Source organism: Hyperoodon ampullatus, assembly GCF_949752795.1.
Source record: "Hyperoodon ampullatus genome assembly, chromosome: 5".
Classification (NCBI taxonomy): Eukaryota; Metazoa; Chordata; class Mammalia; order Artiodactyla; family Ziphiidae; genus Hyperoodon; species Hyperoodon ampullatus.
The window spans coordinates 44,039,766-44,063,776 of NC_136918.1; the positions used below are offsets into that span (position 1 = coordinate 44,039,766).

At 39.1% G+C, this 24,011-nt stretch overlaps 1 protein-coding gene across 1 annotated transcript; it reads right to left on the reverse strand.

The window, feature by feature from the left end:
* Nucleotides 1-1,334: 1,334 nt before the first annotated feature.
* On the reverse strand, nt 1,335-23,408 carry FETUB (fetuin B; the record flags this gene model as incomplete). The annotated part of the gene is made up of 7 exons (XM_079705472.1): nt 1,335-1,709; nt 2,705-2,788; nt 18,034-18,132; nt 18,847-19,016; nt 21,111-21,198; nt 22,737-22,847; nt 23,181-23,408. The coding sequence occupies 7 exons, from the start codon at nt 23,406-23,408 to the stop codon at nt 1,335-1,337; spliced, it is 1,155 nt and encodes a 384-aa protein (XP_079561598.1).
* Nucleotides 23,409-24,011: the final 603 nt, after the last annotated feature.

Sequence of the window (24,011 nt, forward strand, 5' to 3'; positions counted from 1 at the left end):
TCTGTGGCACGTGGGATCTTCCCGGACCAGGGCACGAACCCGTGTCCCCTGCATCGGCAGGCGGACTCTCAACCACTGCGCCACCAGGGAAGCCCAGAGATTTTATCTATTTTGAAAAGACTTCTCCAGAAGAACTCTCCTTCAACCTCATGGAAAGGCCTCTATCAGGTACTGCTAGCCAGCTTTTGTGCCACCAAACTCCAAGGAATAGACTCTTAGATTCACGTGACACACCTAAAGAAAGTGCCAAACCCTAATTGGACCTGCCCATCATCTGGTGACCTGAAAGTAAAGATTTCCCAGAATTGAAGCAGATGACAGCGGATGAGACAGCTTTCCCAGGATAACCTGAACAGGCCTGTTAGAAGCTTGTTGCCAAAATTTTGATTATATAATGCTTCAGATGATCTCCAATGTCTAGGATCTTGATAAAATATGAACTTTAGATAAAAAGGGCCTGAGAGTTCTCCCTCCTACCCCTTCTTGTCATTTAAATGTGACCTTAATAGGTTTCTAATCTTCGTACTTTCCCTTCGATTTGAGACACTACACCAAGGAAAGGTCCTTCCTGACACTGAATGACAAAAAGCCATTGAAACTAGAACACCTGACTCTTGATCAGTGATGCTTTCAGAGAAAGATCTTGATGAAAAGGGGAGAAATGTAAACAATTAATAAACAGAAACCTCAGTTCATAGAGTTGGGAGGCCAGAAGGGAGAGCTCTCACCTGTGACAATAGTACAGTCCTACAGGAAGAAGAAAGACGTTTCTTTCCTGGCAAGGACTCAGCCAATGAAAAGCCACGGACTTTTTGTTTAGTATGGCCCTTCCAACTTCCTCTTCCTCTCCATGAAGGCCTTCTCCTTCGCTTGCTGTTTGGGGGCTTGCCTGTGGCTCTCCACAGTTGCAGACCCCAAATCACAACCCTCTGCTGATCCTGAATAAACCCATCTTTCCTGGAGAAATATCTTCAGTCTATTTGTTTTAGGTTAACCTCAGAAAGATGAGGACATTCTTAAATAAGGCCCTGTATCAGAAACAATTAGCTAAAAGTAAGAAGTCATTACAAAGAGAGAGGCAGACGATATGAGAGGCATCTATCCATGGCATGGGGCCTTGGATGGTTTAGGAGGGATGAAGCCCAGTGTGCAAGTGAACAGTTAAGTCTTATCTCCATTTCCGGGCAACATGATGAGACCAAGAGAAGTCAAAAAGACATACTTTATTACTTTATTAGCCTTCTCTATGTTTGAACTGTTTCTCTGTCCCCCTTTTCCCAACGACTCTCATCTCCTGTAGGGCAGTATGTCCCCCAGAATCATCTACGTGGTTCTCAAGGTGGGAGAATAAGAGAGTTGTCCTTTTGAGCTGGTCCTGGGCACTCAGCAGAATGTTGTTCTTTTGAGGGGAAAGGCAGGACAACCAGCTTCTCCTCCATAGGCTCCAGGAAGAGGAAGGATACATCCAGTGGTTCTCCTTGGGGATCTGTGGTTAGATCCAGCTGCACAGGGAAGGCCTCAACGAGGCCCATTCCCTGGGAACCGTTAGGCTTGTCATCCAAGTCAGGAAGGTACTGGACAGATCCTTTGAGCACGGCTTTGGCGGATGAGTTGGTGGGAGATGTGTTTTTCTTCTGGGGCTCTTCCACCTTGGAGAGGTTCACAGGTCTCTGGTTAACAGTAGAGTTTTCATCTCTATGGGTGGGAGCCTGAAATAAGAATGCTTTCAAATAAGGGAATGTCCTCCAAGAAAATCCCTGCCATGCCTGGTACTAGGTTATGCTGTTCTGTGCCTTTCTGATGGAACTTTCAAAGGGAGACTAGCTAGATGGGCCTCTGATTAAAGGGCTTAAAGGAAATTCCCTGGCATCTAGTAGTTAAGACTCCAGGCTTTCACTGCCATGGGCTGGGGTTCAACCCCTCGTTGGGAACCTAAGATCCCACAAGCCACATGGCCAAAACATTTTTTTAAATAAAAAAATGGTTGAAAAGCAAAACAGATAAGGGCCAGGGGGAACCAAACCTTTAGAAGCTTGACTGTAGGCTTCACAAATTTCAGAGCTGAACAATGATCCAGAGAGGTAAGATGGCTTGTTCAAAGTCCCTAGTAAGGTGTCTCCCCAATCCTAGTAGTGGCAAAATAAGCCACCTTTATTGACTGTTTATTGTGTGCCAGGCCCAGGGCAGTGCCCTTCAACCAGATCCTCATGGGGATCTGAAGGAGGTAGGTATTGCAATCCAATTCTATAGATGAGGCAACCAAGACTCAGAGAGGTAGGAAATTGTCCATGTTCACACAACTTGTAGGTGGCAGAACAGGACTGGAACCCAAGTGGCCTGTCTCAACCACCCTCTCAACTACACCAGGCTACCTTATGGTAAGTGCTCAATAAATACTTCTGAAAAAGGATTCAGTATTTCTATGGAAACAAATTCTACCTATGGTTCAGGGTAAGAGTCTTTGGGACACTGAATTTAATATCTCAGAGGCCTGAGCCACTCAAGCTACAGGGGTCCATGTTGTAACTATAAGAAAGGGTGACAGGTCTTTCTTTTAGCTACCCTGTGGATGTGGCCTTAGGACACCCTGAATAAAGTGGTGATCATGGATTTTAGGAAAATAAAAGGAGAGGGTAGGGTAGGGGCAACTAAAATAATCTGCTCTTTTATTCACAGAAAGACAATCAATTAGACTAAAAAATACCTCTGATTTAAAGAAGTCACAAGTCACGGAGACGAACTTTTCTGAGTATTGTTCACTAAGAGAACTGTGGCAAATACCAACAGGCTAAAAAAAGGAAAATACAATGTCACATGTATATTACGATTATCAATGATCATAAATGGAAATCAACTTGCCTTCTGATTACATAGACACACAGCCAATCAACACTTTCATGCTCCTACCATGTAATAGGTAGGCTCTGAGCCAATCCTTTAGCTCATCCCTACCAAATAATCACCCAAACTAGGCTAAATTACCTCCAATGAGAGAAACTCAGGATTTCTTGAGGAACAAACTCTATTAGAAAATTCTTTGTATTGAGCAGAAATCTGTGTCTATAGAACAGACACAGAAATCTGGGTCTATAGAACAGACACAGAAATCTGGGTCTATCTCTTGGCCACACTTCTACCCTTGGGTCAACTAGAAAACTTGTTTTCATCTCTCATATAGCAGCTCTTTATGTATGTTCCACCTGAGTTTTTGCTTCTCAGACAAGACTACTCTCATCTCCTTAAACTTTTCTTTATTTAAAAATAAAATAAGTTTGTTTTATTATTAGAAATGTAATAAACAGTTATTTAGAATATGGATAAATAGAAAATAAAAAGACCTGTAACTACATGAAAGGTATCTGTTTCCTGCAGTGATTTGATTTCTTTTCTTCTAACATTTCTTCCTATGCATACATAATTTTTCTTCTAGAAAAACAGAATTATACTCTTCATAATATTTTATAACTCTCTTTGACATTTAACAATATATAGTGAAAATCTGTCTATGACACTGAATAGTTTTCTATGATTTTCTTTATAATGGCTAGCTAATATTCCTCTGTGTTATTTAACAAGTTCTCTTTTGTTATAAGCTGGATTGAATCTAATTTTTTTTTTTTTTTTTTTTTTTTTTTGTGGTACACAGGTCTCTCACTGTTGTGGCCTCTCCCCTTGCGGACCACAGGCTCCGGATGCGCAGGCTCAGTGGCCATGGCTCAAGGGCCTAGCTGCTCCGCGGCATGTGGGATCTTCCCGGACCAGGGCACAAACCCGTGTCCCCTGCATCGGCAGGCGGACTCTCAACAATTGCACCACCAGGGAAGCCCTGAATCTAATTTTTGATGTTTAAACATTGAAGCTATTTTCATATATCCTTAGGGTAAATTCCTAGAAGAGAAACTTTAGAGTCATAGAGTATGCATTTTTTTCAAGTGTAAACAGAGGGCCAGTGTAGACCAAGAGAAAATTACAACTGAAGGTCCAGTTATGTAAAAGACTTTAAACTCTTTTCTCTAATCCTCTTTCATTCTTCCTGGAATTTGGAAGAGCCACAGTTAAATAAATGATTGCAGGAGGGGGAGAAAGAGTGAAAGGACAGACCTTGACTCCTTCCTCACAGCAGGTTCTAAGCTCTAGGTCAGGCTTGAGCTACAGGGAAGAAAAAGCTTTGAATTGGATATGAGATAGAAGTTTTAATTCAGAATTGACTAAAAGGAATTTTTAATACCTGAAAGTGAATCTTAATAATCTAAGTGAAATTGCTCTTATTACTGAATACAACCAGAAAGCTATGTGATCTGCCCAAGAGGGCATTAAGAAGTGAGAAAGGGAGATTCTACAGAAGATGATGAAGACATTTTCCCAATTATTACTTAATATTCAATTGACTGGTTATGAAACACTTTTGAGAGACATAGTTCAGATTCAAAGACACACATGGGTTGAAAATTAAAAGATGGAAAAAAATTTACAATGCAAACAGTAACAAAAAAGAGCTGGCAATGGCTATACAAATATCAGACAAAATTTACTTTAAGACAAAAATTGTTACTAGAGACAAGGAAAAACATTTTATAATGATAAAAGACTCAATTTATTAGAAAGACACAACTATAAATATAATGCCCCTAATAATAGAGCCCTAAAAGCTGGTTCTTTGAGAAGATAAACAAAATTGACAAACCATTAGCCAGACTCATCAAGAAAAAAAGGGAGAAGACTCAAATCAATAGAATTAGAAATGAAAAAGGAGAAGTAACAACTGACACTGCAGAAATACAAAAGATCATCAGAGATTACTACAAGCAACTCTATGCCAATAAAATGGACAACCTGGAAGAAATGGACAAATTCTTAGAAATGCACAACCTGCCAAGACTGAATCAGGAAGAAATAGAAAATATGAACAGACCAATCACAAGCACTGAAATTGAAACTGTGATTAAAAATCTTCCAACAAACAAAAGCCCAGGACAAGATGGCTTCACAGGCGAATTCTATCAAGCATTTAGAGAAGAGCTAACACCCATCCTTCTCAAACTCTTCCAAACAATTTCAGAGGAAGGAACACTCCCAAACTCATTCTACGAGGCCACCATCACCTTGATACCAAAACCAGGCAAGGATGTCACAAAGAAAGAAAACTACAGGCCAATATCACTGATGAACATAGATGCAAAAATCCTCAACAAAATACTAGCAAACAGAATCCAATAGCACATTAAAAGGATCATACACCATGATCAAGTGGGGTTTATTCCAGGAATGCAAGGATTCTTCAATATACGCAAATCAATCAATGTGATACACCATATTAACAAATTGAAGGAGAAAAACCATATGATCATCTCAATAGATGCAGAGAAAGCTTTCAACAAAATTCAACACCCATTTATGATAAAAACCCTGCAGAAAGTAGGCATAGAGGGAACTTTCCTCAACATAATAAAGGCCATATATGACAAACCCACAGCCAACATTGTCCTCAATGGTGAAAAACTGAAACCATTTCCACTAAGATCAGGAAAAAGACAAGGCTGCCCACTCTCACCACTCTTATTCAACCTAGTTTGGGAAGTTTTAGCCACAGCAATCAGAGAAGAAAAGGAAATAAAAGGAATCCAAATCGGAAAAGAAGAAGTAAAGCTGTCACTGTTTGCAGATGACATGATACTATACATAGAGAATCCTAAAGATGCTACCAGAAAACTACTACAGCTGATCAATGAATTTGGTAAAGTAGCAGGATACAAAATTGATGCACAGAAATCTCTGGCATTCCTGTACACTAATGATGAAAAACCTGAAAATGAAATCAAGAAAACACTCCCATTTACCATTGCAACAAAAAGAATAAAATATCTAAGAATAAACCTACCTAAGGAGACAAAAGACTTGTATGCAGAAAATTATAAGACACTGATGAAAGAAATTAAAGATGATACAAATAGAGGGAGAGATATACCATGTTCTTGGATTGGAAGAATCAATATTGTGAAAATGACTCTACTACCCAAAGCAATCTACAGATTCAATGCAATCCCTATCAAACTACCACTGGCATTTTTCACAGAATTAGAACAAAAAATTTCAAAATTGGTTTGGAAAAACAAAAGACCCCGAATAGCCAAAGCAATCTTGAGAAAGAAAAACGGAGCTGGAGGAATCAGGCTCCCTGACTTCAGACTATACTACAAAGTTACAGTAATCAAGACAGTGTGGTACTGGCACAAAAACAGAAAGATAGATCAATGGAACAGGATAGAAAGCCCAGAGATAAACCCACGCACATATGGTCAACTTATCTTTGATAAAGGAGGCAGGAATGTACAGTGGAGAAAGGACAGCCTCTTCAATAAGTGGTGCTGGGAAAACTGGACAGGGACATGTAAAAGTATGAGATTAGATCATTCCCTAACACCATACACAAAAATAAGCTCAAAATGGATTAAAGACCTAAATGTAAGGCCAGAAACTATCAAACTCTTAGAGGGAAACATAGGCAGAACACTCTATGACATAAATCACAGCAAGATCCTTTTGGACCCACCTCCTAGAGAAATGGAAATAAAAACAAAGATAAACAAATGGGACCTAATGAAACTTCAAAGCTTTTGCACAGCAAAGGAAACCATAAACAAGACCAAAAGACAACCCTCAGAATGGGAGAAAATATTTGCAAATGAAGCAACTGACAAAGGATTAATCTCCAAATTTTATAAACAGCTCATGCAGCTCAATAGCAAAAAAACAAACAACCCAATCCAAAAATGGGCAGAAGACTTAAATAGGCATTTCTCCAAAGAAGATATACAGACTGCCAACAAACACATGAAAGAATGCTCAACATCATTAATCATTAGAGAAATGCAAATCAAAACTACAATGAGATATCATCTCACACCAGTCAGAATGGCCATCATCAAGAAATCTAGAAACAATAAATGCTGGAGAGGGTGTGGAGAAAAGGGAACACTCTTGCACTGCTGGTGGGAATGTGAATTGGTACAGCCACTATGGAGAACAGTATGGAGGTTCCTTAAAAAACTACAAATAGAACTACCATATGACCCAGCAATCCCACTACTAGGCATATACCCTGAGAAAACCATAATTCAAAAAGAGACATGTACCAAAATGTTCATTGCAGCTCTATTCACAATAGCCCGGAGCTGGAAACAACCTAAGTGTCCATCATCGGATGAATGGATAAAGAAGATGTGGCACATATATACAATGGAATATTACTCAGCCATAAAAAGAAACGAAACTGAGCTATTTGTAATGAGGTGGATAGACCTAGAGTCTGTCATACAGAGTGAAGTAAGTCAGAAAGAGAAAGACAAATACCGTATGCTAACACATATATATGGAATTAAAAAAAATGTCATGAAGAACCTAGGAGTAAAACGGGAGTAAAGACACAGACCTACTTGAGAATGGACTTGAGGATATGGGGAGTGGGAAGGGTAAGCTGTGACAAAGCGAAAGAGAGGCATGGACATATATACACTACCAAACGTAAGGTAGATAGACAGTGGGAAGCAGCCGCAGAGCACGGGGAGATCAGCTCGGTGCTTTGTGACTGCCTGGAGGGGTGGGATGGGGAGGGTGGGAGGGAGGGAGATGCATGAGGGAAGGGATGTGGGAACAGATGTATATGTATGACTGATTCACTTTGTTATAAAGCAGAAACTAATAAAAAAAAATAGAGCCCCAAGGTACATAGGCAAAGCCTGACAGAATTCAAGAAAGACATAGATAATTCAACAATAATAGTTGGAAACCTCATTTTCAATAATGGGTAAAACAAGTATGCAGAACATCAACAAAGAAACAGAAGTCTTGAACAACACGATAAACAAATTAAACCTAACAGACAATTACAGAATGCTTTACCTAACAACAGCAGAATACACATTCTACTCAAGTGTACATGGAAATTTCTCTAGGATATACCTTATGTTAAACCATAAAACAAGCTTCAATACATTTAAAAGAATTGAGATCACACAGAGTACATTCCCCAACCACAATGGGATGAAATTAGACATGAATAACAGAAGGAAATTGGAATTTTCACAAATATGTCGACATTAAATAACACTCTTAAATAACCAATTGGCCAAAGAAGAAATCACAAGGAAAATTAGAAAATATTTGGAGATGAATGGAAACAAAAACAACATGTATAACTTGTGAGATGCAGCTCAATCGTTTCTTAGAAGGAAATCTGTAGATGTAAATGCTTATGTTAAAAGCGAATAAAGATTGTAAATCAATAACCTAAACTTCTACCTTAAAAAGCTAGAAAAAGAAAAATAAACTAAGCCCAAAGCAAGCAAAAAGAAGGTTACTATAAAGAGTAGACAGGAAGCAAATGAACTAGATAACAAAAAAAGAACAGAGAAAAAAATGAAACTGAAAGTTGATTCTTTTTTGAAAAACTTAATAAAATTGGCAAAGCTTTAGATAGACTAAGAAAAAATGACTCAAACTACTAAAATTGGAATTAAATAGGGTACATCACTTCTAATCTTTCAGAAATAAAAATGGAATACTATGAACAAGTGTATGTTGGAAAATTGGATAACTTAGATGAAATAGACAAATTCCTAGGGAGATATGAACTACCAAAACTTACTCAAGAAGAAATATAAAACCTGAATAGACTTACAACAAGTAAAGAGATTGAATTATTAATCAAATAATCTTCCGACAAAGGAAAGCTCAGGCCCAGATGGCTTCACTGGGGAATTCTACCAAATATTTAAAGAAGAATGAATATCAACCTTTCACAAATTCTTCCAAAATAAAACAGAAGAGGAGGGAAAATTTCCCAATTCATTCTATGAAGCCAATATTAAACTCATATGAAAATCAGGCAGATATGACACAGAAAAACTACAGACCAATGTCTCTTATAAATATGAGATTAAAAATCTTTAAAAGAAAAAAACAACCACTGGCGAACTGAATTCAGGACTTCCCTGGTGGCGCAGTGGTTAAGAATCCGGCTGCCAGTGCAGGGGACATGGGCTCGAGTCCTGGTCTGGGAAGATCCCACATGCTACAGAGCAACTAAGCCCGTGCACCACAACTACTAAGCCTGCGCTCTAGAGCCCACGAGCCACAACTACTGAAGCCCACATGCCTAGAGCCCATGCTTCACAACAAGAGAAGCCACTGCAATGAGAAGCCCGTGCACTGCAACAAAGAGTATCCCCTGCTCGCTGCAGCTAGAGAAAGCCCGCATGCAGCAACAAAGACCCAACACAACCAAAAATAAATAAATAAAGTTTTTAAAAACTCTGAATTCAGAAACATATAAATGGGGTTATACACCACGATCAACTGTGATTAATCCCCAAAGCACAAGTCTGTTTTGATGTAAAAAAATCATTGTTATGTACAATATTAATAGATTAAAGGAGAAAAAGAAAACCAAACGATTATCTCATTAACACAGAAAAGGCATGAGACTAACTCTAACACTGTTTTTTTGATAAAAACATTCAACAAACTAGTAGGACTAGACGGGAACTTTCTCAACTTGATAAAAAAAGCAGCTATGAAAAGCCTACAGTTACCATCATATTAAATGATGAAATACTGAATGCTTTCCTCCTAAAATCAGGAATAAGATAAGGATGTCTGCTCTCCCCATCTCTATACAGCATTGTACTGGAAGTTCTAGTCAAGAAAATTAGGTAAGAATTAGAAGTCATTTAGATTGGAAAGGAAGAACTAAAACTATTTGTAGAAGACGATCTTGTATACAGAAAGTCCTAAGGACTCTACCAGAAAACTATTAGAACTCTAAAAATGAGTTCAACGAGGTTACAGGATACAAGATCAAAATATGAAAATCAATTATACTTCTATATATTTGCAATGAACAATCCAAAAATAAAATTGAGAAGACAAATACATTATATCAGCATCAAAGAGGATAAAATACTTAGCTATACAAGAAAGTGAAAGTTTTGGACACTGAAGACTACAAAGCATTGTTGAAAGAAATTAAATAGGTCCTAAACAAATGGAAAGACATTCCATATTCATGGGCTGGAAGAATTACTATTTTTAAGATGACAGTACTTACTATATACATTGGTCTACAGATTCAATGAAATCCCTATCAAATTTCCTGCTTTTTAAAGATAGAAACTGACAAGCTGATTCTAAAGTTGGTTTATTATGAAAATGCAAAGAATCCAAAATACCCAAAACAATCTTAAATAGGTAAAACAAAATAGGAGGGCTCAGACTTCTCAATTCAAAATTTACTACAAAACTATAATACTGGAGATAGTGTGGTACTGGTATAAGAATAGATATGCAGATCAATGGAATAAAATTGAAGGTACAAAAATAAACCCTTACAGAGAGAGCAGACAGCAGAAGCAAGAAGAACTACAATCTTGCAGCCTGTGGAATAAAAACCACATTCACAGAAAGATAGACAAGATGAAAAGGCAGAAGACTATGTACCAGATGAAGGAACAAGATAAAACCCCAGAAAAACAACTAAATGAAGGGGAGGTAGGCAACCTTCCAGAAAAAGAATTCAGAATAATGATAGTGAAGATGATCCAGGACCTCAGAAAAACAATGGAGGCAAAAATTGAGAAGATGCAAGAAATGCTTAACAAAGACCTAGAAGAATTAAAGAACAAACACACAGAGATGAACAATACAATAACTGAAATGCAAAATACACTAGAAGGAATCAATAGCAGAATAACTGAGGCAGAAGAATGGATAAGTGACCTAGAAGACAGAATGGTGGAATTCACTGCTGCAGATCAGAATAAAGAAAAAAGAATGAAAAGAAATGAAGACAGACTAAGAGACCTCTGGGACAACATTAAACACAACAACATTTGCATTATAGGTGTCCCAGAAGGAGAAGAGAGAGAGAAAGTACCAGAGAAAACATTTGAAGATTGTAGTTGAAAACTTCCCTAACACAGGAAAGGAAATAGCCACCCAAGTCCAAGAAGCGCCAAGAGTCCCATACAGGATAAACCCAAGGAGAAACACACCAAGACGCATAATAATCAAATTGGCAAAAATTAAAGACAAAGAAAAATTATTGAAAGCAGCAAGGGAAAAATGACAAATAACATACCAGGGAACTCCCATAAGGATAACAGCTGATTTCTCACCAGTAACTCTACAAGCCAGAAGGGAGTGGAATGATATACTTAAAGTGATGAAACGGAAGAAGATACAACCAAAATTACTCTACCCAGCAAGGATCTCATTCAGATTCAATGGAGGAATCAAAAGCTTTACAGACAAGCAAAAGCTAAGAGAATTCAGCACCACCAAACCAGCTCTACAACAAATGCTAAAGGAACTTCTCTAAGTGGGAAACACAAGAGAAGAAAAGTACCTACAAAAACAAACCCAAAACAATTAAGAAAATGGTCATAGGAACATACATATCACTAATTACCTTAAACGTGAATGGATTAAATGCTCTAACCAAAAGACACAGGCTTACTGAATGGATACAAAAACAAGACCCATATATATGCTGTCTATAAGAGACCCACTTCAGACCTAGGGACACATACAGACTGAAAGTGAGGGGATGGAAAAAGATATTCCATGCAAATGGAAATCAAAATAAAGCTGGAGTAGCAATACTCATATCAGATAAAATAGACTTTAAAAAAAAGAATGTTACAAGAGACAAGGAAGGACACTACATAATGATCAAGGGATCAATCCAAGAAGAAGATATAACAATTATAAATATATATGCACCCAACATAGGAGCACCTCAATACATAAGGCAACTGCTACCAGCTCTAAAAGAGGAAATCGACAGTAACACAATAATAGTGGGGCACTTTAACACCTCACTTACACCAATGGACTGATCATCCAAACAGAAAATTAATAAGGAAACACAAGCTTTAAATGACACAATAGACCAGATAGATTTAATTGATATTTATAGGACATTCCATCCAAAAACAGCAGATTACACTTTCTTCTCAAGTGAGCACGGAATATTCTCCAGGATAGATCACATCTTGGTTCACAAATGAAGCCTCAGTGAATTTAAGAAAATTGAAATCATACCAAGCATCATTTCTGACCTCAACACTATGAGATTAGAAATGAATTACAGGGAAAAGAATGTAAAAAACACAAACACATGGAGGTTAAACAATACATTACTAAATAACCAAGAGATCACTGAAGAAATCAAAGAGGAAATCAAAAAATACCTAGAGACAAATGACAATGAAAACACAATGATCCAAAACCTATGGGATGCAGCAAAAGCAATTCTAAGAGGGAAGTTTATAGCTATACAAGCCTACCTCAAGAAACAAGAAAAATCTCAGATAAACAATCTAACCTTACACCTAAAGGAACTAGAGAAAGAAGAACAAACAAAACCCAAAGTTAGCAGAAGGAAAGAAATCATAAAGATAAGAGCAGAAATAAATGAAATAAAAACAAAGAAAACAATTGCAAAGATCAATAACACTAAAAGCTGGTTCTTTGAGAAGATAAACAAAATTGATAAACCATTAGCCAGACTCATCAAGAAAAAGAGGGAGAGGACTCAAATCAATAAAATTAAAAATGAAAAAAGAGAAGTTACAACAGACACCGCAGAAATACAAAGCATCCTAAGAGACTACTACAAGCAACTCTATGCCAATAAAATGGACAACCTGGAAGAACTGGACAAATTCTTAGAGAGGTATAACCTCCCAAGACTGAATCAGGAAGAAATAGAAAATATGAACAGACCAATCACAAGTAATGAAATTGAAACTGTGATTTAAAATCTTCCAACAAACAAAAGTCCAGGACCAGATGGCTTCACAGGTGAATTTTTTTTCCCACAGGTGAATTTTATCAAACATTTAGAGAAGAGCTAACACCCATCCTACTCAAACTCTTCCAAAAAATTGCAGAGGAAGGAACACTCCCAAATTCATTCTATGAGGCCACCATCACCCTGACACTAAAACCAGAGAAAGATACTACAAAAAAAGAAAATTACAGACCAATATCACTGATGAATATAGATGCAAAAAATCCTCAACAAAATACTAGCAAACAGGATCCAACAACACATTAAAAGGATCATACACCATGATCAAGTGTGATTCATCCCAGGAATGCAAGGATCATTCAATATATGCAAATCAATCGATGTGATACACCATATTAACAAACTGAAGAATAAAAACCATATGATCATCTCAATAGATGCAGAAAAAGCTTCTGACAAAATTCAACACCGATTTATGATAAAAACTCTCAAGAAAGTGGGTATAGAGGGAACCTACCTCAACATAATAAAGGCCATATACGACAGACCCACAGGAAACATCATTCTCAATGGTGAAAAACTGAAAGCATTTCCTCTAAAATCAGGAACAAGACAAGGATGTCCACTCTCACCACTATTATTCAACATAGTTTTGGAAGTTCTAGCCATGGCAATTGAGAAGAAAAAGAAATAAAAGGAATACAAATTGAAAAGAAGAAGTAAAACTGTCACTGTTTGCAGATGACATGATACTGTACATAGAGAATCCTAAGGATGCCACCAGAAAACTACTAGAGCTAATCAATGAATTTGGTAAAGTTGCAGGAAACAAAATTAATGCACAGAAATCTCTTGCATTCCTATACACTAATGATGAAAAATCTGAAAGAAAAAATAAGGAAACACTCCCATTTACCATTGAAACAAAAAGAATAAAATATCTAAGAATAAACATACCTAGGGAGACAAAAGACAAAAGTTTCCTACCTAGGCAGAAAACTATGTCTACTGATGAAAGAAATTAAAGATGATACCAACAGATGGAGAGATACACCATGTTCTTGGATTAGAAGAATCAATATTGTGAAAATGACTATACTACCCAAAGCAATCTACAGATTCAATGCAATCCCTATCAAATTACCAATGGCATTTTTTACAGAAGTAGAACAAAAAATCTTAAAATTTGTATGGAGACACAAAAGATCCCGAATAGCCAAAGCAGTCTTGAGCAAAAAAAGCGGAGCTGGAGGAATCAGCCTCCCTGACTTCAGACTATACTACAAAGCTAAAGTAATCAAGACAATATGGTACTGGCACAAAAACAGAAATATAGATCAATGGAACAAGATAGAAAGCCCAGAGATAAACCCACGTACCTATGGTCAGCTAATCTATGACAAAGGAGACAAGGATATACAATGGAGAAAAGACAGTCTTTTCAATAAGTGGTGCTGGGAAAACTGGACAGCTACATGTAAAAGAATGAAATTAGAACACTCCCTAACACCATACACAAAAATAAACTCAAAATGGATTCAAGACGTAAATGTAAGACCGGACACTATAAACTCTTAGAGGAAAACATAGGAAGAACACTCTTTGACATAAATCACAGCAAGGTCTTTTTTGATCCACATCCTAGAGTAATGGAAATAAAAGCAAAAATAAACAAATGGGACCTAGTGAAACTTAAAAGCTTTTGCACAGCAAATGAAACCATAAACAAGATGAAAAGACAACCCTCAGAATGGGAGAAAATATTTGCAAATGAATCAACGGACAAAGGATTAATCTCCAAAATATATAAACAGCTCATGCAGCTCAATATTAAAAAAACAAACAACCCAATCCAAAAATGGGCAGAGGGCCTAAAAAGACATCTCTCCAAAGAAGACATACAGATGGCCAAGAAGCACATGAAAAGCTGCTCAACATCACTAATTATTACAGAAATGCAAATCAAAACTACAGTGAGGTATCACCTCACACCAGTTAGAATGGGCATCATCAGAAAATGTACAAACAACAAATGCTGGAGAGGGTGTGGAGAAAAGGGAACCCTCTTGCCTGGTTGGTCGGAATGTAAATTGATACAGCCACTATGGAGAACAGTATGGAGGTTCCTTAAAAAACTGAAAATAGAATTACCATATGATCTACCAATCCCACTACTGGGCATATACCCAGAGAAAACCATAATTCAAAAAGACACATGCACCCCAATGTTCATTGCAGCACTACTTACAATAGTCAGGTCATGGAAGCAACCTAAATGCCCATTGACAGACAAATGGATAAAGAAGATGTGGTACATATATACAATGGAATATTACTCAGCCATAAAAAGGAACGAAATTGGGTCTTTTGTTGAGACGTGGATGGATCTAGAGACTGTCATACAGAGTGAAGTAAAAGAAAAACAGAAAGAGAAAAACAAATATCGTATATTAATGCATATATATGGAGTTAGAAAAATGGTACAGATGAACTGGTTTGCAGAGCAGAAATTGAGACACAAATGTAGAAAACAAACGTATGGACACCAAGGGGGGAACGTGGCAGGGGGTGTGGTGGTGGTGTGATGAATTGGGAGATTGGGATTGACATGTATACACTGATGTGTGTAAAATTGATGACTAATAAGAACCTGCTGTATAAAAAAATAAATAAAATACAATTCAAAAAAAAGGGCTTCCCTGGTGGCGCAGTGGTTGAGAGTCCACCTGCCGATGCAGGGGACACGGGTTCGTGCCCTGGTCCAGGAAGATCCCACATGCTGCGGAGCGGCTAGGCCCGTGAGACATGGCCGCTGAGCCTGCATGTCCAGAGCCTGTGCTCCGCAACGGGAGAGGCCACAACAGTGAGAGGCCCGCATACCAAAAAAAAAAACAACTCTTACATTTATAGTCAGTTGATCTTCAGAAAGTATGTCAATACAATTAAATGGGGGAAATAATAGCCTTTTCAACCAATGGTGCTGGGACAACTGGAGATTCACAAGCAGAAGAATGAAATTGAACCTCCTACCTCATATCATATACAAAAATTAACTCAAAAGTGGGTCAGAGGGGACTTCCCTGGCTGTCCAGTGGATAAGACTCTGTGCTTCCAATGCAGGGACAGGGGTTTGATCACTGGTCGGGGAGCTAAGATCCCACATGCAACTAAAATCTCACATGCCATGCAGTGTGGCCAAAAAAAAAAAAGGGTCAGAGACCTAAAGCTAAAACTATAAAACTCTTAGAGGAATACAGAGGAGTAAATCTTAGTGATCTTGGATTAGGTAATGGATTCTTAGATATGACACAAAAAGCACATTCAACAAAAGAAAAAATATAAGGAAGATTTCATTAAAATTAAAAATTTCTGGGCCTCCCTGGTGGTGCAGTGGTTGAGAGTCCGCCTGCCGATGCAGGGGATACGGGTTCGTGCCCCGGTACGGGAGGATCCCATATGCCGCGGAGCGGCTGGGCCCGTGGGCCATGGCCGCTGAGCCTGCGCGTCCGGAGCCTGTGCTCCGCAGCGGGAGAGGCCACAGCAGTGAGAGGCCCGCGTACCGCAAAAAAAAAAAAAAAAAAAAAAATTTCTGTACTTCAAAGAACATCATCAAGAAAATGAGTAGACAAATCAGAGAATGGGAGAAAATATTTGAAAATCATATATCTGACAAGGGGATTATATCCAGAATATGTAAAGAATTCTTACAATTCAACAATAAAAAGATAAATAATCTAAGTTTTAAATGACAAAGGATTTGAATAGACATTCCTCCAAAGAATACATACAAATGGCCAAAAAGCACATTAAAAGATATTCAATCATTAGCTATTAGGAAAATTCAAATATAACCAAAATGAGAGACTGCTTCATATTCAGTAATATAACTATAATAAAAAGGACAGATCATAATAATAAGCATTGGCAAAAACATGAAGAAATTGAAACCCTCACACATTGCTGATGGGATTATGAAACTGGTACCATCACTTTGGAAAACAGTTTGCAGTTAGTTGAAAGGTTAAACATAGAATTCTCATATGACCCAGCAGTCCCACTCTAAGGTATGTACTCAAAAGAAATGAAAACATATGTATACATAAAAACTTATACACAGGGAATTCCCTGGCCATCCAGTGGTTAGGACTCGGTGCTTTCACTGCCATGGGCCTAGGTTCAACCCTTGGTTGGGGAACTAAGATCCCGCAAGCCAAAAGAAAAAAACTTATACACAAATGTTCATAGTAGTACTATTCATAACATCTCAAATGAGGAAACAACTCAAACATCAATCAACTGTTGAATGGATAAACAATACATGGCATATCCATGCAATGAAATATTATTTGGCCATTAAAAGAAATGAAGCACTGATACATCAATGCTGAACAAGGATAACCCTTAAAAACATTTTGCTAAGTGAGAGAAGCCAGACACAAAAGGCCACATACAGTGTGATTCCATTACATAAAATGTTCAAAAAATGTAGTCATAGAGTCAGTAAGTAGATTAGTGGCTTCCGGGAGCATGGGTGAGAGGGAAAGGGAATGACTGCTAATGGACGTGGAGTTTCTTTTGGGGCTGATGAAAATATTCTAAAATTAGATAGTGGTGATGACACCACAACTCTATTAATAGACTAAAAAATACTGACTTGTACACCTTAAAAGGGTGAATTTTATGGTGTGTGAATTATATCTTAATAAAATTTTATTATAACTAAGTGAATAAGGGGGGGAAAAAGCTTGCATTTTTCCTAATTGTGCTACAATACATTTTGCCAATTGACATTCCTACTAGGTGTGCTTCAGATAGTTTCAGGGCACCCTCCCCATCTTGGCTGCATTCTTTGAAAGAAGCCCTGTTTCACTTTGTCCTTCTTAAAGAGAGGTCCAAGGAATGGAACACCATGCTGTATTCCAAATGTAACTAGGTCTGTTTGGATAAAAGCAGGACTACCACCAACCACTGAGAAGATTTGTCTATATTTTTATAGCCTCCTATGATCATTTTTTGCAAAGGCATCACACTGCTGATGAAAACTGCATTTACAATCAAATATTATTGTATCTGGGCCATCTCTACCTAGTCAGTTGCTCCTTAAGGGGAAGAAAAGTATCTCATGCATTACAACACTTCATGTATAATTTATGCTCAATAAATATATATAGATGATCTGTGAGCACAAAGCTTAAATTATGAAGACATTCAACAATACTCACCACAGGGTTAGGGGGCTGAAGTGCACAGCTGCTAGCCTGGGACTTGGTACATGACTCTTTGATTAAATATTCTACAAAGTAGGCGGGGCCAAACACCCACTGGTAGGAGACAAGAGGTGAGAAATAAAAATCAAACCTTCTCAAGTGGAGAAATGACTCAGGTTTGGCAACATTATATTTACAGAAACCATACGTTCCCAGAGTCATTGTCAACACAGGTCTCTTTTTGTCCCTGTAATCCCCACCATGATCAAACCATGTATTATGATTTTGTTGTTTAGAAAACATAATCACCATACTTTTCTTCCCTTCTTAAGGATTTAAATGGGCTCTAAAAACCTTCCCCTGGGTGAGCTTATTTTTCCTCATGTAAATTTGTTTTTAAATTAGCTTTTCTCCATATGATACATATCAACATAATTCAGGTACAAATGAACATTTCCCCTAACCCATAAAACTCAACATCCACTCCTGTACTTAAAACACAGAATAGAAGTTGACTTGCTAAGTGGTCCAAGGTCAACCAGATACGGGAATGTGGTAGTAAATAGTGAACTTAAGTAGAATAACCCAGGGAGACTATGAGTCCATTTCCCTTCTTGCCTTCAGGGCAATGAAGTAAAATCATATCACACAACTCTAATGGAAATCCCATGGAATGACTCAGAAACTAAAACATGATTGAATGTGCATCAGGGTTACCAAAGGTAGGGAATGAAGCAAAGGCTCTTAGGGTTCTAATCAAAAAGAGGGCCTCGATAGCAATAGCAACAGTTATGAGACATATTGTTGTAACTGGCCTTTCAGCCTCACCTGACTAGAAGTCTTGGTGATTTTGACGAGATCATACTGCTTCGAGGGGCTCTTATTGTTGTATCTTGCAAGAGACTCAGTAGCAGTTTCCAGGAACCTGGGGTCTGACAAATCATAGGGGCTGGAGCTGGGGCAGTCAGGGCACATCATGCTTATCTCCCTTCGAGAAACTGTTGATGCCAAAGGGAGCAAGTTTAAAAATAAAACTCCTTAATGATACATAATCCTATAAATCATATGATCACAACAGAAGCAGAGATTGAAAGAAAAAAAGATAATGCTCAGCTTTGTCAAGGATGGAGTGGAAAAGCATTATTTAGAAAGAAAGTTAGCTTTCTGCAGAGTTTTCTGCAATGAGTGTGTATTACTTTCATAATTTAAAAGGAAACAAAGCAATATTTTTTCACCTTACACAATTTTTTTTACCCTAGGAATTTAGTTAAAAAACACATAATATAGTACAGTTGACCCTTGAACAACACGCGGTTAGGGGTGCTGACCCTCCACACAGCCAAAAATCCCAGATTAACTTTACATTCAGCCCTCCGTATCCACAGTTCTGCATCCACAGATTCAACCAACTGCATATAGTGTAATATTACAGTATGTATTTAGTGAAAAAAAAATCCACGTATGAGTGGACCATGATAGTTAGTTCAAACCCATGTTGTTCAAGGGTCAACTGTATATTGGTATAAAAACATTTTCTTAATTAGTTCAATATCTTCCACCATTATTGCCTCTGTAAAGCAGACTGAGTTGGGATTTCATTACCGTCATGTTTTATTTACCTTTTAGTTGCCAACACCTAACATAATGTCTAATGCATGGTTGGTGCTTAGTAAATACCTGCTGAATGAATGAGTGAGTGAATGACACACAGAAGGTGGAAGCACACCCTCTTTGGTTAGAAAATGCAAGTGACCTGGAAAATAAAAGTTGATCAAATCACTGTATGACTGGATAGGATAATCACACTAATGGTACAGCTAGAATGTCTGATTGGGAGGAGCTGGGGGTGGCAAAACTTGTATAAAAGTCAGGCTAGGAAACTTGTCTAGAAGTTGTTTTGACAAAGCAAGCACATTGCTTTGATCAACTGTGTGTTTATTTGGATGTATTTGGGCATTTTGTGGGGAAGTTACACCCACAGCTGTCACTCCTGGCGCCATCCCCACATGTCATTTCCTGACCTCCCATACCTCAGGTACCTAGGACTTCCATTTAAGACCTGATCCGTTTTATTGGTTGTTGTCCTCTAATTTAGGCGAGTCTCATCTTCACAACCAGGAAGGTTTAGATCTGTTGCCCTGTCTCTCAAAGGAACCAACGGCATTATTATCACCTAGAGCTTGTTAGAAATGCAGAACCTCAGGCCCTGCCCCAGACCTATGGAATCAGAATCTGCACTTGAACAAGATCTCCCAGGGGAGTCACACACACACAATAGTTTGATGAGTAGCCATATCCTATTTTCCCATGCCATGGATGCTTGCTTTTCAAAGAGAGACCCAGAATGAATGCATGTATTTATTAATTTATTCAATGATATTACAGACTCCTTACACTTGATAGGAACTGGGGGAGAGTTGAAGCAGAGAGGAAGAAGGGATAAAACGTTCTACACAATATAAGACAGAAGACCCCAAATCAAGGCAGTGCATGGTCTGTACTCCATGAATGGTTAGGTTAAAGTTGTATAGGGTTGTAGAATAGGAAAGCACCACTTTTTGTTTGTTTTTTGAGGGGAGGGGGAGTTTCTTGAATAGAGAACATGGTGGAGGAAGCAGCATTGACAATGATCTTTAAAGAATACTTATGAGTTCCAAGGGCAGAGGTTATCAGTGGAGGGCATCCTCAGCAGAGGGAGAAGAACAAACAAGATGCAGAGATTGGAAAGTGTGATGTGTATTCAGAAAATAGTGAGCAATCCAGTTGAATGGAGGGCAGAGTTGGTATAGTCAAGGAAGTAAGGCAGAAATAGCTAGAAAGGAAGCCTGGGGACCAGTCAAAGAGATTATGCCATTTATGTCAGACTGAAAATTTAGGATTTGATGTAGGACACAATACAGAGCTACTGCAGGTTATTTAGGAAGATTAATTGTGGGAAGAGGAGCAGTGCAAGTGTTGGATATATGAAGAACTTGGCTTTGGAATGAATAGGAAGTAAGGATGGGAGGAACCCTATACACTATAGCATAGTGTAGTTAAATGCTCTTTTTCCATCTATTATTAAAATGCACAAAATCAAAGTGATCTCTTACCTGGGCGAAGAGTACAATTATAAGCAGGTAAATAGAAAATTCTTCTTGCCTTATTAATGTAAAATATTGCTTTGCATGGACCATAAACCTGGAACCAACAAATACATTTTATGACGCAGTGGAATGAGCTAAGACTTTTAAATACCCCAGAATGAAATTGGACATTTTTTTTTTTTTTTTGTGGTACGCGGGCCTCTCAATGCTGTGGCCTCCCCCGTTGTGGAGCACAGGCTCCGGATGCGCAGGCTCAGTGGCCATGGCTCATGGGCCCAGCCGCTCCGCGGCATGTGGGATCCTCTCAGACAGGGGCATGAACCCCCGTCCCCTGCATCGGCAGGCGGACTCTCAACCACTGCGCCACCAGGGAAGCCCTGGACATTTCATTTTTAAAGAACAAGAAACTTAAGGTCAATTTTAGTAGTTTTGGGTGGGGAAACTGCCAGCTGATCATTAAACAGTTTAACCTTCTCCTGAGACACAGCTTGACTTCTTCCCAGCCTCCTTCCTGCTTAGATGAGACTGTGTGTAACTGAGTTCTAACCACAGCGAGGTGAGCAGAAGTGATGTGTAACCACTTCCAGGTCTAGCCCATAAAGCTCTCCCATGTGCTATCTGTCCTCCGTGCTCTTTCCCTTTCCATAGCTTGATGCAGATGAGCATGGTGACCACAGAAGCCACGAGCTGAAGGCAGGAGAGTCTAGAGCCACAACATGGAAGGTACCTGGGTCTCCAAATCACTCCTGGAGGAAAGCCCCTTCCAGATCAAGAATTTCTATTTTGAACTTTATGTGAATGGGAATCAACTTCTATCATTTTGCAATCAGTATACGCTTTTTAGTGTATGTGTTATAGCAGCTAGTGTCACCTTAACAAATGTAATTCACAATACGGTAAATAGACTATTTGCTTTTCAAAACCAGGTAGGCGCAGTTTGACAAATTTGGTTAAATGATTAGAAAAAGATATCTTGGTCAAATAGTTCACTTCTAAACACCTGTATCACACTCCTGTACTCATAAAATTTCATATAAATTAATGAAAATAACCTCAGGATAATTGAGAACCAAATGAAAACTGACTATGTTATTTTCAAGCCTCTTCTATGGTCATCTTTAATAGGATCAATTCTGACTCCCTTTAGGTTCTATGATTCCAGGAAATCCTTCCATGGCACCTCTGAGAGCTCTCATACCATAGCCCTCCCTGTCCCCAGCCTCAAATCTCATATCAGTGTTCAGTGAAACAAACTAAAGCAAAATAAAACAAATTTTAAAGTTCCCCCTCCATTACTTCTACAGTTTTCCTTAGACACACTTCCAGAGCACTACACCTCAGATCTTTTTTTCTCAATTTAAACACTAGCTCAGAGCCTATAGAAAGGTCTTGGAGGTAGGAAATAATTTGGGGGCAACTTTTCAATTCTGGTGTCATGACCCCAGTGGGAGCCTCAGACACCCCTCTGATTAAACTCTATTTTGTCTGTAGAATTGGAATAACCACATAGGCACCCCGCCAAAGATATTTTAAAGAGGGACATTTAAAGATGGTACACATTGAACCATCTTCATCCTGTAGACAGAGAACACCTAGTTATCCCCCCTCGAGCTCCTGGACACAAGTACTTACCGATTCATGTAAGATCCTCACCCCACAATTCTTCCACGACCTCCTGCTGAGCACATGGCAGCCAGTCTCTAACACGTCCAGCGTGAAATAGAACAGAGACCCCAGACCAGCCTGTGGGAAGGGGAGGAGAAATGCACAACCCACATGAAGCAGAAACCCCTAAAGACCAGCAAAAAAGGTCCCTGTTTTATGGCCGAACCAAAGGCTATGACGTTTGTGAAGATTTCTTATAAACGGTGGGACACACGTTTCTGAGCAGATACCGTTAGCACTTGTCTCTAATAACAATAAGAGCCTGTAGCGCCCTGGCAGAGGAGAGCAACATGTACTCAGCAGGGTTTCCGATTTGGAAAACACCTGCCAACAGGTGTCTCTGGGTTCCCGTCCCCTGGCCAGCCTCCCCAAACTGTGCAAACACCTGCCCCAGAGGGTACTGCCACTTACCTCTTGTCTGTGTTCACGGGCATCTCTCACTCGGTTGAGGCTCAGCACGTAGCCATCCTTTCGGGCCCTGTTGATGTCCTGCAGGATGAAGTTCGCGATATCCAGCACATATGAGCTGTCGCAGGCAAGGGAGAGGAGAGGCGAGGGGCTGGGGTCTGGCTGGGGTGGAGGTGCAGCCCCACAGCACGCGGCCAGGGTGCAGAGCGCCAGGGGTAGAAACAGACTCATCCTGTGGGGAGCAAGGCCCAGGAGGGGTCAGTATGCAGAGCTGCAGGCACCGGGCTGTTTATAGGGCTCTGAGGCCAACTTGAGCAGCTCTGTGATTGCAAGCTAAACCAGTGATCTGGATTTGAAACACAATGTCCTATTTTATCCTTTGAATTCTAAATGTGGATTTCCCTGAGTCAGTACTTTGGATGGGATTTGCCACTATCTGTAACCTTAGACCCCTGAGTAATCTCACATTCATGTGTACATATAAACAGATTTAAGTTTCCTAACCGTTTCCCAAGAAATCAAAATAAACCCTTGGGTCAAGGCTCCCAGGAAGTCATGATTGAGTTCTGGTTTGTGTCCAGGGCTCCAGCTGAGTCAGAATATGCAGACTATCACGTTCTCTCATCGCCCCTAGCACTTTGCCTCTAGCTGATGACCTGGCCACACTGATCTTTATCTCCGTCTTGGAGCCCAGAATCACCGTGCTAATGGTGCTCAGTGACTTCATGCTCCACCTCCCAGGATCACCATTCTTGTTATATCTGAAAAAGGGCTTTAACCCCATATCATCTACATAAAGGCCCCGTGAGATTCCTAAAGCACTTTGGGATCTGG